The sequence below is a fragment of the Rhinatrema bivittatum genome, chromosome 18 (genome assembly GCF_901001135.1).
Source record: "Rhinatrema bivittatum chromosome 18, aRhiBiv1.1, whole genome shotgun sequence".
Taxonomy (NCBI): Eukaryota; Metazoa; Chordata; class Amphibia; order Gymnophiona; family Rhinatrematidae; genus Rhinatrema; species Rhinatrema bivittatum.
The window spans coordinates 36,412,256-36,429,262 of NC_042632.1; the positions used below are offsets into that span (position 1 = coordinate 36,412,256).

At 41.7% G+C, this 17,007-nt stretch overlaps 1 protein-coding gene across 2 annotated transcripts in view; it reads right to left on the bottom strand.

Moving 5' to 3' along the window:
- Positions 1-1,098: 1,098 nt before the first annotated feature.
- The window catches only part of LOC115079644 (protein NDNF-like), a 36,584-nt gene continuing 20,675 nt past the window's right edge, over positions 1,099-17,007 (bottom strand). The window contains exons 1-4 of one of the 2 annotated variants that reach the window (XM_029583358.1): positions 12,314-12,598; positions 6,485-6,711; positions 4,687-4,811; positions 1,099-3,933 (exon numbers count right to left, since the gene is read on the bottom strand). In XM_029583358.1, the coding sequence (XP_029439218.1) occupies positions 2,483-3,933; positions 4,687-4,811; positions 6,485-6,675 (1,767 nt within the window). In that variant the 5' untranslated portion in view covers positions 6,676-6,711; positions 12,314-12,598 and the 3' untranslated portion in view covers positions 1,099-2,482. Of the gene's footprint in view, positions 3,934-4,686; positions 4,812-6,484; positions 6,712-12,313; positions 12,599-17,007 lie in introns of those variants that run through there. The other variant, XM_029583359.1, reaches the window with a different exon arrangement.

Below are 17,007 nucleotides of genomic sequence, written 5' to 3' on the forward strand. Positions count from 1 at the left end.
TGTAGGATCTGGGTCACCTTTGTGTCATCAGTGCACAAGGGGGACAGATGCAAGATTGGAGCGCTTAGTGCTGAGCACCCGTTGTCCTAACGCGCCCAGCCACCGCTCCTGGGCATGCGATGGAATATTTAAATAAGGGTCGGGGAAGGTTTGCGCGTCCCTAGCGCCTCCTTGGCATCGAGCACACAGAAGCGGGTTGGCAAAATGGACGCTTAATCTATGAGCAGCCATTTTCTCCTGCTTAGGGCTAGGAGGAATCACAGAAAGCAGGTTTTCTTCTGGTTTTTTTCAATGTGCCCTTGAGCATGGCATACCTTTATGTGTTTTTTATTTGGTATAGAACTGCTATAATGAAACAGTGCAATAGCTTTTATGTCCCCCGATATGGTTCTGTGTTTCGCCCATAGGCTGCATCAGGAGGGACCTTTAAAAGGTGACCTTCTCACCATCTGCTAAACCTCCAGTTTTCTATAGGATTGATAACAGCTGCTAGAGCTGCAGTACAGATTCTCCGATTGAACCCAACTTCTAAATAGAAGCCCCTCCCCCCATCTCCGAAATCACAATTGGACTATGCTAAGCTATCTTTCCATAGACTCTCTTTTGCAAGATAGTTGCCCATCATTGCTAAAGAGTAGCCCCTTATACAAAATAGTGGTTTCAAAACAATTCTAATACAGTTTTATATATTACTAATGTATTTAATGTGCTTAAAGGATTCTTACAGGAGCAATGTATCTCAATGAAACTAATGCAATAGCTTTAATAAAATAAAAATAATTAAAAATAATTTTAATAAAATAAAAGCCTATGGCTGTTATTTGTTTACTTCCTGTATAACCTGTTGTTTACCTGTTGTTTACTTACTGTATAACCTGTTGTATGTAAAGCCTGTTGCTAATTTATTGTTTTCTGTAAACCGAGGTGATGTATATCTATACGTACCGAGGTATATAAAAATCTCTAAATAAATAAATAAATAAATAAATAATGCATTCTCAATCAGGCTTATATATTTCAGTGAATGGACATGGGTATAACATTTCTGTAAGTCAAAAAAATGAATGTACAGCACCTGTAAAATTGGGCCCCTACAAATTCTAAATAAAAATGTCCCATCCTTAGGTATTAATAATGAAAATGTTTCTGCTGCTGTTTGTTGAGAGAGCTATTAAGCAATCAGTAGAAAGCTGAACTTGATGGATTGGTTGTTTTTAAACCTAACCATCTCTGTAACAATGTTAATAATAGTCTGCTTTTCTATGAATCTGAGGAGGAGCAAGTAGACGCAGGTACATTTTGCTTGAGAGTGACGCGTCTTAGCTGACAGAAATCCTTGAAAGTAAGTTCTGGTCATCCAAGCAAATCTATTGGAATTCCAGTTTTGTTAAATTAATTTTCACTGGTTAATGATTGATGCATGTGACTGACCAGTTGGTTGTCACATATTTGTTAACTAACTTTAATATGAAAACATTCCTCATTATTTAGAAGATTGTGTGGTGCACAGCAATTTCATCCTTGTTATTAGGTTGAGGATATTATGATGAACACAGTCATTTTTGACACTTCCAGGTGATGTTAAGGATTATCCAAATCACTAATAAGATAAATTTGGAACCATCTTAAAAATATTATTTATTTATCATAAGAAAAAGCCTAATTTTGGGAATAAGATGATGTATAATATGCTTTTATTAAAAAAAACTAGCATACAATTTTACAGGAAAATATTTTTCAGTTGAATGTTTCCTAGTAAGGTATATCTCTAAACAAAACTGTCTGAACTGAGAAAAATGAAGGGGACAAGTGATATAAATTTTTATATTAAGGATTTTATCTGTAAATATTTTACCTATAAAATTAATTTCAGTAACTCCCTTTGCAAGAAATAAGATTAAATTCAGACAGCTGACTTAAATATCATGTCCAATAGCAATAAGCAAAATAGTCCCACACAAAAAGAGGTAGTAAAGCTCTGCTAAGTCTCTAAGTTTGTACAATTTTTAATTTAACAAGCTCACAGTGTGTGTGATGGCCCCACCCACGAAGTGGCAAGTGTGGCAAATACCCAGGCTGCACTCCAGCCAGACAGATCTGATCCTGGAGCTGCTTTACATAGCAGGAGCAACAGCCATCTGTGCCCTTTTGATTGTTGAACTCTTTTCTATCTTGCAGTTATTTCTATTTTACTATTTCAGATTTTGCTCTTGAAGGATCGAGGAGATAAAATTGTAGATTTTGTCCAATGGGAGCAAATGATCTCGTTAAACATCATTTTAAAGCAATCTAAAGAATTTAATTGCCGCTTTCACAGATATTCAAATGGCTAAATGACATGAACATGGGGGTATCACAGAAGGTGTCTGATACCTTCTTTTGAGATATGCATTCCATTGTGCAGTCAAATTCAGAGTTAATAATGTTTGACTAGGTTCAAAATTTCTCCAATATCTGTTTCTTAGAAGAGAAGGTGAGATTCTTAACACAAATCCCAGGCCTTCACCACTTGACTGGGATATTTTAATGTATAATTGTTCTGTCCAAACATGTAGATGTCTAATAGGTAAAGTTTTCCTGGCTTCAGGCCTTCAATGTGTTCTTCAATCACTGCCTTCCAGGGACCTGCACCCTGGAAGTACCTGCAAACTATCCTTTCTGTTTCCAGTCTAGCATCTGGGTTTAGGCAACTGTTTTGGTGCTTTCTGATAAGCCGCAGGTCCAGGTTTTCCTCCACATTCCTCATGTAGATACAATATTTATTGCTTTCCCGGGTTCCCAGCCACGACACCGTGGCGGATGAACAGGTCCTGACATCACTCGAAGCTCTCAGGCGTGTATCGGATGGAAGGGAAGGGAATGGAAGACTATCGGGTGTATTGGTAGCAAGGAGCTTGATCAAGCCAGGACTTCTGTTACTGGCCCTGAGTCTAATGAGATACCTGTTGTCAGCTTTCTTAGGTAACTGAAAAATATGAGCACCCTCAAAGCTTTGGGAGACAACAGTTTTCCCCCTGATGGTGATTTGGAGGTGAGTCTTATGCAGACAGGAATGTATGAAGAGCCAGCTCTGCCCCCTGGAAGACACAGGATGGAATCTGAGAAATCTGATTCCTTTATTCTTAAGGAGAACATGAGTCATCTCCTCAGCCTCCAGCTTTGAGATCCTAGATTTCTCTCTGACGTTTGTTTCAGCAAAAGCTCCGATATATGCATTGCTGGTCCTTGCCTCGCGATTCTTGGCAAATACGTCAAAATAGTAATTTGTTCCTGGTCTAAGGCCAGAAATAGTCACCTGGGTTCTGTTACCCACACAGACACTTTGACCATCTGCTGCTCCTGCTTTAAGAACACTGGGAGCCCAAAGTCCCTCAAAGGCTTTCTCAGCTGTTATGTTATTATCTTTTAGGTCTTTTAGATTCTTCATTAAAGACTGTACTTCGTTCATAGTCTCATCGGTGTGTTTTTTGGAAACCTTCTCCAATTTGGTGATTTCAGTACCCCAATGGTCCTTTGTATGATGGTTATGTTTTCTGCTTTTCTCTTGGAGGCTAGCCTCAGTGGCACACAAGGTTTTGAAGTTATGTAGTCTGTTTACAAATACACAATACTCAAAGTGGCTTCCGAGTCTGAAGGACCCTGGGCTGGGTTTCCAAGCTAGAGTAATCTTGGTTTGTTCAGCAGATATCACATCCACTCTTGGATCAGGAGGAAGCCCTGGAAAAGGGGTGTTGTGTTCTTGACTGGTGGATGTGAACACCTGAAAACTTGTATCCATCTCTACTGAAAGGAGTTCCAGTCTGTAAAGCCCAACCAAGCCATTAGCAGTAAAGTAGGATTCTTCTCCATTACCTTTATAAGAAAACAGCTGCATATGCGGTTTTCGGGAATGGACCTGAGGGATTTTATGTGAATCCTGATGTAGAGTATTATCTGAAAAGAATACACAAGATTAGAATTGCAAGATCTAGATGTATGTCATTTTTCCATATGACTGACCATCATTCTTGAGTCACAATAATTGCAATATCCACAATATAAATTTTGTTCTCCTCAGTGCTAGCTTCCCTTCTGTCTTTCATGTCTTTCATCTCCTATGCTCAGTACTAGTGAATGATAAAAACTGTCTGGTTAAGAAGAATAAGAGCAATAACCTTCGGTACATATTTCAGTATAGCATACAGATATGCTATAAAAAAACCCAAACATTGTAATCAAGTACTATTCTCCATGATAGCAAAACTGTACTGTTTGTCTTACTTTTCCCAGTCAATGGAGCAGCAGATTAAGTGGAAATAAAAGAGTGCCTATGCTCCTACTTGGGCCAATGACCTCAACTTTATGCTGTCGCCAAAGGATTTATGGGGTGGGTTAGTTACAACAATGTTCTATAGCTGCTCAGTCTAATGACGATACACCATATCACTGAGAAACAGTCACTCACTCTAGGTTGTATCAAGGAAGAACTGGTAGGCTCTGTGAATTTGTGGAAGCTTTAGCACTGCTCAATATTCCTGCCTTCAGGACTCCTATTGTTGACTTAAATGCAATAATAATAATGATGATGTCAATAAGTGCTATAGTGCTCACTCTCTGAACTGCTCTAAGTACCATAGTGCTGTGGCAAAGACCAGTGTACCACTATCTATTGAATATATGTCCTTCTCAAGGCATTATTGAAGGTACCTGAGTGATGTCTTTTGGCTGTTTGTGGTATCCCAAGGAATGCGAGATTCCAGTATAAGGGGGATTCGCAGGGTATCACTCTGACTGTCAAAGGTGTGTGACTCTTATTCACCACAAAGTAATATCTGAAAAAAGGGAAGGTTTCAGCTGCTTGGTTTTGTTGTATATTATTTATCATGGCACTATCACCAATGACGCACTACTATCTTCATTCTACCATATCCTGCAATGTACTGGCTTTACAATTACTTGTAGGTAAATAGAATAATTGTGCAGAAAAAGGGATTAGAAAAATTTTAGAGGCTATATCAGTCATTACAGTCAGAGATATCATCCCTAAATCATAGAAACTAGAAGGATACAACACTGGATGAACCCTCTCTCTTATACATTTCTTCCAAGTACCTGGTCATTGTCGAAGACATGATGATGGGTTAGATGAACTGTAGGTCTGATGCAGTTTGGCAGTTCTTATATTCCTGTAACAATACCTCTGGATACATTTTAAGATTTTGTCTTGCCATAAAAAAACTCTTTAAAGTATAACTAGAAAGGGTACTTTTATATATACCACCACCAGATAAGATTGTTAAGCCCTAAATGGATTTCTGTGTCCATAAAATAAACAAAAAGAAAAACTGAGGTTATTTGGCATGATGATAAAATTTAACTTCAAGGAAAAGGGCTTAACCTACAGTTTCACACTGATACATTTAGGGTCAGGAATGGATGTTTTCATTGTATTGCAGAATTGGTTGGGACGTGCACAGAATATTTTTTTTACCCTTCCCTGGATTACCACATAACGAGGTAGCTGGTTCATAGTAAGAAGGTTGGAGATCGGCTCTTTTTTCAAGCTAACCAATTTTGTAACTACATAATTATCCTTCTCAGAGGAACAGGAATCGAGGCTTCCTGTAGAATCACAGCAGGTCCAAGCCTCCATCAGAATCAAAGTCAAGTTGTCTAACTTCAATTATTAGGTCTTTCCTTAGAGCAAAACCTAGATGCCATCCCCACTGTACCCTAAGGGTTGTGAGCATCACTTTCACAGCACTCTTAAGCCCCAGCCATCACACAAAGTAGGAGTTGGGCTTGGGATTGAACTGTCCTCTCACAAATTAGATAAATCATAGGTGTGGCCCCGTAGATAGTCTCTTGGAATACCTCCTGGAAGTTAAATATGAAGAATAAGCACTGGAGTTCTATCCAAGAAGAAAACAGGTTAAAAAAAAAGTTCCCTAATAAATGAAGAGGAGTTTCATGGCTGTCAGTCTCAGTGATATATAAAATATTTCTTATGAGCCCTGCAGGGGCCAACTCCTTCTCTGTCCTGGCTGCACCTTTTCTGAAGCACCACTCAACCTGAGTAGCTTGGCAGCATTCTGTCAGTACTACCCCCCTTAAAGGTGCAAAGGCTCGTAACATGGCACCATAAAAAGTGCTGCCTTAAGGGGACAGAATGACTGAATGCTTTCGCGTAGGTTAAACGTTGAGGGGTATTCAGATGTAGGAGGCAGCGTCCTTTTCATCAAGACATGTCTTCGGAGGGGTACTGGTGCATCTTTGAAGAGGGATCTTCTCCCCTGCTCCCAGCTTCTGCATCCTCAGATGGAGATCTGCCCCCTTGCTACTATGCCTGGGGGGAGGACACAGGCTTAGAGGAAAAGATGGCCCTGCATACCTCAATTCTTCTTTATTAATACTGCAGACATTCTTACTTGTTCATCAACGCTGAGAAAAGATTCAAAATCAGAGAAGCTACAAATATCACAAGAGAGGGTTGGATAGGTTTTACCTTGCTGGCTTGTCCTTGGCGAGGAATCCAGTCATTTGACCTTCACTTGGAAGGAAGAAAAAATCCTTCAACATTTCAGCTCTCTCTAAAGCAGCTGAGAACTTTGAATCTTGTCTCAGCAGATGCTGGGAGGTTAACGTAACATGAAGAATAAGGCAGAGAAGCAGAGTCCACAACCTGCTGGACTTCATAGTTGGAAGGAGAATGGGTCAAGAATCTGGCTGCATCTGAAACAGAAACCATATGAATTATTATTTAGGGGTGTGTTGAGATTGCAAAAAGACATTAAAATACCAACAATATTTGTTGTGTCATGTTGTGTTGTTGCTCATCTGAAGCCCAACAAAAGCAACCAAGTATTGTTGCTGTACACTGTGTTGTTCCCGGTGACACTGCTGTGCTGATTAAAGGAGCAGTAAGCCCAGAGTAAGAAACTCTGCCCTTTTCCTGTCCTCCCCACAAGCTCCCTTATAAAACCGATGGCTTTCACATAGAACCTGTGGCCCATTCCGTGAAGCCCCGCCCTCTTCCTGAAACCTGTCCTGCTCCAAAAGTCCAAAGTTGCCCCCACACCTTTTCCAGGGCTCCCTATCCACCCACTCTTGGACCCACCCTGATGATGAGCAATCCCAAGCCACTCTTGCTCCTTTTCAAATGACAGCACTGCTGCTGCTGGTGCTGTCATTTGAAAAGGACCTCTCAGTTCCCAGTCTGTCCTTCCTAGGTTTCCATTCATTTCCTACTTCTTGCTCTCCATAAAGCACCACCTCTTTCATAAAGTCATCAGTATTTTAGGACAGAGGTTCCCAAAACCTGTCCTGGAGGACCCCTAGCCAGTCAGCTTTTCAGGATATCTGCCATGAATATGCATGAGGGAGATTTGCATGCACTGCCTCCATTGGCTTCTTTGTGGCTCTCAAACAGGAGTTGGCCACCCCTGCTGTACGGTATATATCTAAAAAAAAAACATATCCACTTCACCTCCCCCAGAAATCTGAGCACTGCATTCTTTTCTTATCCCTAATAATCCGAGCACTGCTCCATTTGCATTGATCCTTTTTACTTTTTTACATATGGTCCAGCAGTCCCTTCATTTTCCTGCATCTGCCTAGTTCTTCTCCTGTTACTTATCACCACTAACATAGCAAATGCAGGACACTCACCCGGCCACGCAGTTTTAACGCTGCACGGAGTTAATAGTCAGTGGTTACACTTACAGAGAGAGTGTAGGATTGGGTTAATATTTAGCAGTGTTTCCCCCAACCCTCTCCTGGAGGCACACCTAACCAGTGGGGTCTGCAGGATTGTCACAATGCATATCCAATATATGCAAATCGACCTCATGCATATTCATGATGGATATTCAGAAATCACTGCATCTGTACTTTGAACTTGCACCCACCTTCTTTACAGTTTCTTGTAATAAAGTAGATGAGATCATATTCTTGTTCAAACTCCACTGTTGGATGTGATGTTGTAGGCTGAGGTTGCACAGATGGAGATGAGGACTTGAAAGCTGTTGTGATTGTAGGACCAGGGCCTTTTTTTCAGGGGATACTTGCTGTTACTGAGTACCAGCACCTTTTTTCCTCCACCTGCTTGCCTGTGCCCCTCTCCTGCCCCCTCTCCCCCCCAAAACAAAACCTGCATCTGGCATGTGAATACTGGCACTTTTTTTATACACAGAAAGATAGCATTGTGTAGGGCCATGGTGTATTGGAAGCTACTGTTCTGTTTTCAAGTCATGTTCATTGCATCCGTTGTCATGGGGACAGCTTGAGCAATCCTGCTCTATCTTCTCTATAAACCTGATATATAAACCGTTCTGATAACAGACTGCAGCAAGATTGCAAGTGCCAGATTATGAGCCAGTTCATGGCTCAAGAAAGGTCTCTTTATTTCATGTCGTAAAACACAGGTGTGGCAAAATGAAAGGAATGCTTAATCTTTGTCACTTTTTTCTAAGATATATTTGTATGTGGCGTAAACCAGGGGTTCTCAGCCCTTTCCTCGGGTCACACCCAGCCAGTCGGGTTTTCAGGATATCCACAGTGAATATGCATGAGGTAGATTTGCATGCACTGCAGCCACGTTTGCAAATCTATCTCATGCATATTCTTTACGATATCCTGAAAACCCGACTGGTTAGGTGTGCCCTGGGTTGAGAACCCTTGACTAGAACCTGGAACAGAAGAAAACTTAGTCAAAGTTCCTTTTAAATGGAAACATGGCTGGAAGGCCCAGTTGTTTCCACAGGCAAAACAGAGGTCTGTGGGTCATTGGGAAGCCACATGTCAACCTGTAAAGCTCTTAAAAAGAAAACTGCAGGGCAGAAAAGGGGGTGCTATCACAATGTGCTATTGCGTTGGTTCTCAACCCATTTCCTCTGGACACACCCAGCCAGTCTGGTTTTCAGGAGTTCCACAATGAATATGCATGAGATAGATTTGCATACAGTGGAGGCAGTGCATTCACATCTATCTCATTCTTATTCACTGTGGATATCCTGAAAACCCGGCCGGCTGGGGTGTGTCCTGCAGACTGGGTTGAGAAGTACTGTCCTGCTGAAAGGCTTTGGTACTAGGACATTTTTTAGAGCAGGAGAGATTGGTGAAAATCTAAATTTATTGAGAGAGGACTGAGAATAAATAAGTGGAAGTTTCCATCCTTCTTTTCTAATGCCCCAAGCAACAACTGCAAAACCAATTCTCTTCCATGTCATTCTTGTCACAAGTCAGTGATGAATTGTGTGCAGCAGAATTCACAGATTTACATTGCATAACCAATGAATTACCTATGGTTCAAAATGTGTCAGATATGCCAGGGCTATTTCTTCTGGCAATAGCTAGCCCTTAAATCTTGTTTTCAGAATGACTGGAAAAAAACTTTATGGCAACTCCCTTCACAGTTACTCTCACACTTCTGTTCTCCTTATTTATTTCACCTTTTCACCACCTTTATTCTGCAGAGTCCAGATCTGTTTCCCTTTCCCAGTTCTGGGATATCTTCCTTTTTATGATATGGCTGGGCGGGTGTTTATACTGTACTGGCAGCATTTATCACCTCGCGGTAGGAGAGTTTTAGTCATTGGACAAAAGTGACACCCAGTGGCCAGACGTAGGAGTGCACACATATTGGGTTCCAGAAGGAGGTGTGGTCTCTGGTCACTGGCTCATGGCTGGGCTAGGTAATGGGCATTTATTTTTCTCTTGGCAGTCTCCTCCTGTTCCTTTGTGCCTCCAGCTCAATGAGAACCAGTGCTGGGATCCTGGGGCCATGAGTCTTCATTAGCAGCTACCTGGGAATTTTCCTCTTATTCTATGATTCCCCTGCCTCTCCATCCAATATATTTAATCTGGATGTTGTAGTGATAGTCCATCTGGAACCTGTAAACATTGACCTTAATCTGGCCACTAGGTGTCACCCTTGAGCAATGAAAATGACTCCCTACCATCCAGAGACTGTGCAGCATCCCTATCCTCGACTCAAGACCTGAACTGGGGCCTTCACCACAGCAGTGCACAGTACTACTACTACTACTGAGCCACCAGACTGGCCTGGAGACCACATTTAATTGAGTTGGAAACCCAGAGTAGCAGGAGGAAACTGCCATGCCAACCTCCCCACCTCCCTGAATGAATATGACTTATATCAGTGTTAGAAGTGTGAATCCCAAAATAATGTGTGGCACTACGATATAAACTGTTCAGTACATATATCTTCATGAAGCTGCCTCCAATCAAGAAATCATATTCAGCTCTCACAGCGCTGAGCTACTGTGGTGGCCTGGGAAATGTTCTCTTTGTCTTTACTTGATGTGAATACTCGCTGCGAAACACGGCTGTGTCGGGGTGTTTGCATCTTTTTAGAATAATTGTTCAAACAAGTGTCCTTTCCTGTTGGCCTTTAAACAAATAAAGCAATAGATATATATGTATTGAATAGTTTATATTGTAGTGCCACACATTATTTTGGGATTCATATTCATGTGTATGTGTGTGCTATTTACTCCGCATTCTCAGAAGTGTTACATTTTAGAGTGCCCTGGCTTTGATTTCCTTTTTTTGTAAGACATTATAGAAAATTAAAAATGCTTATAGACTTTGTCCTCTAATTAGGCCTTCAAAGGGGGAGGTAGGATAACCCATGAACATGGATTTAAAGTGGTTGCACTTGCTCTACAAAGGGGACCTATGAGAAATCACCCCAGAATACCACAGAGCCAGTTCTAGACATGGCAACAATTTATAAATGATATGCCTATAAGAATAAATCTAAACTTAATAAGAGGTTTATATACTGCCTTTCTGGTCCATCGAAGGACCACCCAATGTGGTTTACAGCAATACAAATAATAAATATAAAATCAAATTAATCAAAATCAATAATCATAAATGCATAATACAAATCAATGCATACTAAAAAATCAGTACATAATCAAATACAATAAATATTTATTTATTTCCAAAAGTGTATAAGCCATTCAAGACCAAGTTCAAAGTAGTTAACAAAATAATCATAAAATGCCCTAAAATAAAAATGACAAATAGACAAAACCTATAAGAGCTCAGCCTGACTACCTAGAAAATTTCAAAATGCATAAATATATAATCTAAATCAATACATTTCTAAAAATTACATAGGCCTTAATACATAAAATAATAAAGCAATATATACAGCCTAAAGTTAAAACTGCCTGTAGTGGGCCCACGGAGGTTTATACTAGTATTTTCTAAACTGTGTGGCAGGATCTGCACACATTATAAAATACCATGAATTTCTGCCCTGAAAGTAGACACACACGTAAATGGAAGAATATACGTGCTTTTCTTTCCCATTTTATGAAAAGTCGCGCTTGTACACATGTTCATAATTCCTATGTAATAACCTAGAAATAAATGCGCTTCTGAAAATACTTGTTCAGAACTTGGAGTCACCCGTTCGCCGATACCCCCACCAGTTCACCCAGACCTCCCACCCAAAAACCGCAGAGAAAAGGGAAATGTGATTTCAGTTCTGCAAGTCAATTAGCAGGTGTAGCACTGTACAAAACAGCAACTTGGGCGCTTACTTCCGAAGCCCGCCCTGCAATACCCCTTTGTTACCTATTAAGATTTACACGCGACACTGAAGTACACGCTCACGCTCAAGACTTATGGAACAAACATCTCCTCGCATACATAAATAATTAAATACGTGCAGCTTACACGTGTACATGCTCATTTTATGCACGCAACCCCCACGTAACTCTTTGAAAATCACCTGCATAAAAAAAAAAAAATAAAAATAACCCCTCCAGATATTCTGATCAGACTGGACTTAAGGACATGAATGCTGTTTTTAATTACCCTTTTCCCGAGCACCTTTTTTGCTCTTTCTGGCACAGGTGAAGGCAGCACAGTAGAACACAGAGATGCTCTGAACGGTGCACGTGCTACGCATGTTTTCCCATAGGCGCACAATGGGAAAAAATATTTAGTACATCTGGTCCTTAGTGTAGGCGTCCCAGATCCGCGACATTCTCTGTGATTTGCAAGACGAGTGGCACGGATGTCCCTTTAAAATGAAGACAACTGAATATCCCTTTAGCTGCGAGTGGTACTTTTCTGACACAGGGTACTTGCTACCAACTGAAGTGGACAGCTGGTATCTCCCCCCCCCCCCCCCCCACATAGGCCTGATTTATTTATTAATCAGCTCCGCGGTGTACTGTAGGCGACACACCTTGCTGCCAGTCTGTTTACTAAAATACCAGTCATGACCAGTTTATAAATCAGAACGAAAAGGTATGAGAAGAAAGTAAAACATTGTTCAAAAATGGATACTTACAGGCTTAGCGGAGGCTGAGGGATGTGCAGAGGTCTTTCTGTCCTCTCTGGAAGTGCCAGTACAAGATCATTGCATCTTATGAGAATCTTCCTGGTTTGCCTTGGCCCCGTCGCAGAATTTTTCACACTGCTCCACTCTTACTGTGACAGTGGACGACGACAACTCATTTCTACTCTAGAGACATTAAAATAGCTTTTTTTTTTTTTTTTTTGCACCCAGGTAAACAAACACCTGTGCTCCGATAAGTAAGAGCGAAGAAGAAAGCGACCGGAAGACAGGCTCCGCTCGGGCTCGTGTGAATGGTAATATTAAAAGTAATATATTACTGACTCGGTCACACCCAAAAAGAGAGAAGTGACACACCTGCAGGTTAGCATGAAATCAATCAAAAGCTGAGTCCTGACCAAGTTTGCATAAGATAAAGACATGAAAATATTTCTGCAGTGGTGTAGCCTGTTTCCATCTGAGGCTTAAATTCAGCAGCCAGTGACTTTCCATTTCTTCAGCATGCATGTGGTGCTCCCACCCACTGTCCCTCATAATGCACGTTGCACACATATTTTGCTGTAGCAGGACTTAGGTGACACGTTTCATCTCCAGTGGGATGCTTCCTCCATTCCTGAAGCTACCACTGTGTGGTAAGCGAGGCCCTTTTGCTAGCCAGCTGCAGCTACAGAAACCACATTAACTCAGTATCTGAAAATGCATTGGCTTCCAATCTTCTACTGGGCTCAGTTCTAAACTAAAATGACCAGGGTCCACTTTATCTCTCTCCTTATAAGCCCTCCTGCAGACTAAGATGCAAAAGGGAGGCGCTCCTCCAGCTCCCCACTGCTAAAGGCTGCAGGATAAACGGCGCCCTTCCTCCTTTGTCCCCCCAGGCTCTGGAACTCCCTCCCCACAGAGGCCGGACTGGTCACTGACCTTCTGACATTCCGCCGTTAAGGTAAAGAGTTGGCTCTTCCATGAAGCTTGCCTTTCTTAGCTGGCAACTCCTGCCTCCTTTCTCATCTCTGTGTCAGCCGGACAGAATCTCAGACTGCCTCAATGGAAGGTTCTAGTAAATGAAATTAGCTCTCTCATACCTTTCTCTCAGGACCCTCTGGTCAACTTGGCATTATGATGTTCACATCTCCTTGATCCCATCATCTCAGTCCTGTTTTGTATTTCCTGATGCCCTGACTCATAACCCTACTGATCTATGAATACTGTTGCACAGTCTCTATACGTATAACTTAGTCTTATTCTTAGTGAGGTATGGGTTTTTTTTTCATACAGGTAAATTATTCGGTAATCCTGTACCTTGCTTTGAATACGCTGGTAGTGGAATGAATAATACATTTTGTAACCAATATGTAGGGACAACCCCGCCTCCCCCAGTCTCCACTATGTGGCCCTAGATCTCTGCCCTTAAATGTATAGTAATGAGGGAGATACCATCCCATCAGCACCTCCCCCACAGGATGTCTGAGATGGTTGGATCCCTGCCTAGAAGGGGAAGGGGGAGAAGGAGTCTGGTCAGCCAACAGTATAGTCTTATTTTGGTTTGACATCCAGAGAGAGAGAGGAGGCACTTTTGGTTATCCCTGTGTGAATTTGGGGCTACCCAGCTAACTTGGTTTTGATTACTGAGCAAGTAGAGCAAGTGCTACCACTGAGGAGGTTCTTCCCAGCCTGTGAGGACCTGCCTCCAGTTATGCTGGGATTTTGGTTACGTTTGGATTTTGTCTGGAGGGGAGACGCTGGTTCAGCCTTGTTGAGGGATATGCCCCGGATCCAGATGCCAGGGAGCAGATCCGAGAACCCTTTCCAGTGAAGGGGTTGCAATGGCTGTTTTCGTGATCGGAGGAAGAGCTGGGACTGCGAGTGTTTTTTTGTTGTTTTTTTCCTTTTTGGTTGGCAGGAGGGTCAGTTCCACCTCTCCTCACGTTTGGAGCTGGGCTGTAATAACCAGTCAACCTCCTATCTCTTCTGAAGAGCAGTTATAGTCGGAGGAGTCCGAGTAGAAGAAGCAGGATCGTTTTGGAGATCATCCACCCCTGGATCACTACCCTTGGAGACACAGCACAGAGGCTGGGGAGAGACCAGAACATTGCTGGAACTCAGGGCCAATTTTCTTGAAGCTCTGCAAATCCTCACATCTAGGATTTTTCATTCAGAGCAGGAAGGGGTAAGCAGCCTCCCAGTACCAGGGACACATACACAGAGGACAGAGGGAGAGTCCACCTTGTAAATACCCATTTGGAGCACAGCTGTGCAGTGGAGCAGTTATCTATGTGATTGGACATTTATTTAAGAATCCAAGTGAAATTTATTCTGAACACCCATATGGTGTCCTGCCTGTTTGTACAGCACCAACAGTATCAAAGAATACAGTAACACATAGCCAGAGGAAAATCCCCACACCACCTGGGCCTAGAAGGTTAACCTTTCCCCCAATAGCAAAGAACCCACTCCTTGGGACCCCAAGATTTGGGGAAGAGGAAGAGTTAGTCCCAGCAACAAATTCTTTTATGGACCCTCAGGAAAAACCACCTTAAAAAAAGGGTTACAAATAAATAAATACATTTTAAATACATCAACCTAGCTTGATGTTACCCAGGTAGAGAGTCCATCAAGCTAGGTTGAGAGAACCTTGCCCAAATCTCATCTTGGAGTGAGTTTCCTCACTCCGAAGGCCACCAAATCTTCATGAGACCACTGTTCTGTTCGTAGGTGTCACGTAGAATGTCAAAGTGGCCCCTAACCCCCTACACTCTTACCTACCTAATCCCCACCTCGAGTTACTAGGTGGGCCTACCATAGAGATACAAATACCTACCTATGGGCCATGACATTATGGCCTCTCTCTCTCTCTCTCTCTCTCTCTCATATGTCTGGGACCATTATGGTCTGGTATCATAAAACACACCCCTTTTGCTATCGCATGCGGTACTTACCGCATTTTGATAAATCCAAGCCTAAGTCTGAATATGGCGTGACAACTCACACTTCCTCCAGCAAAACCCATTTCAGCGAGAAGTGAAGATACCTACCTGCCGTCTGCTCCAAATTTCACTCTGAAGCAGAGCAGCTAACCACAAATTCCAAGCAGCCAGGAAGCACTGTATGTCCATTCAGGTTTTTACAAAACAGTTTCTAAGTACTTCTGTTGTGTTCAGTCCTAGACTAAGGGCTTCAAATTCCAGAATGCTTAGAGTTTGGAGCTAAATTTGGAGATGGACCAGGAAAATGCAGTCTTGGCTCTTGATCTAAAACACTACTCATAATCTGAATATTTCACATTGAATGGGCTTATGTGCAGAATGTTCTGTTTTGACTTTAATTACAAAATACTATTTATTTTGTGTTTCTTTTTTTGGTTTTATAGAGATTCTATTGTGCTTATTGGCGATTTGTTACCTTGTTCGTTTCATGTAATATTATATATTGCACTCCACTTTGGAAGAACGGATAAGAAATGTGTATAAATAAACAAATTATGCATCACAACCTGAAATCACATGGAAGCCATACAATAAAATGAAGTCTGATGTGATCATTTGTAGGCATTCTGTACGAAAAAAACAAAGAACATCTTATGGAAGGCTCGTGCCCTGTCTGTGACCTATAATCAGGCAGCGAGGCTAATGAAGGGATATGGGTGAAATTTGATGTTTGGGAGTTCTACACAAACAAGAGTTGAAATTGATACTTTCAAACTAATGTCTGTCAACAAAGGCAGCCATTTTAATGTAAAGAACACCTTGGGACATTTTGTATACTCTCTCTGAAGAACACCTTTCCAACCTTGTATCATATTGCTTCTATTCAGTTTTGCATTACAAGGCACAAGTCTGAGGGGAGGGAAATACTCTGTGACCAGGTTTTTCTCGCTTTCAGTGCAAGTACCAGGTTTGGTTTTAAGAGCTCCCAGATGTTGGGACCTCCAGATCTGGAGGTAGGAGTCTGCTGGTCAGCCACTGAAAGCCCTTGTGTTGGCCAAGCAATAGGAGAACAGCACTGGCCTTTTCCCTTTCTCACCTCTAAAGGAGGTTCCTACAGACTCCCAGTGATTATAGCAAGTCGTGCTGTTGGACTGACGGGTTCCATCTTTACTGACAGCTGTAAATCCAGTGCTAGATCTTATACAGCTCTGCTGTTCACGATAACCAATATGTATTGTATAGCCTGTGTCTAATTTATTTATTTATTTATTTATTTAAAGTTTTTATATACCGACAGTCATCGCAGATATCACATCGGTTCACAGTGTAACACAAACAGACGCCTGGGGTAGCGTCTGTAATAAAACCAGCCACATAATAAAATAAATAAAATACATAATAAAGCCACATAATAAAATCAAACCAGCCACATAATAAAACCAGCCACATCAATCTGTATAAACAACTGGTACTCTATGGTCATATCCAAGGTATAAAAATGGCAAACAACACTCACATTTAAATGGAAATAAGAAAAGTGCAGCAATTACTACCCTTAATCAGAAGGCATGGGATTACTACCATTACCTGATTAGCCATGATGCTTTTGGTGCAACTGCACCATCGCTTTCTGCTTCAACAAGGGAGGGGGAGGGGAATTGGATTTAGATGGCAGCCTCTGCTGGGCCCTGACTTTTATGGTCTGGGGATACTGATACGCAGACATTAGTGATAAAGCACGGGACTGCTTCTACAGCCAAGACCAAA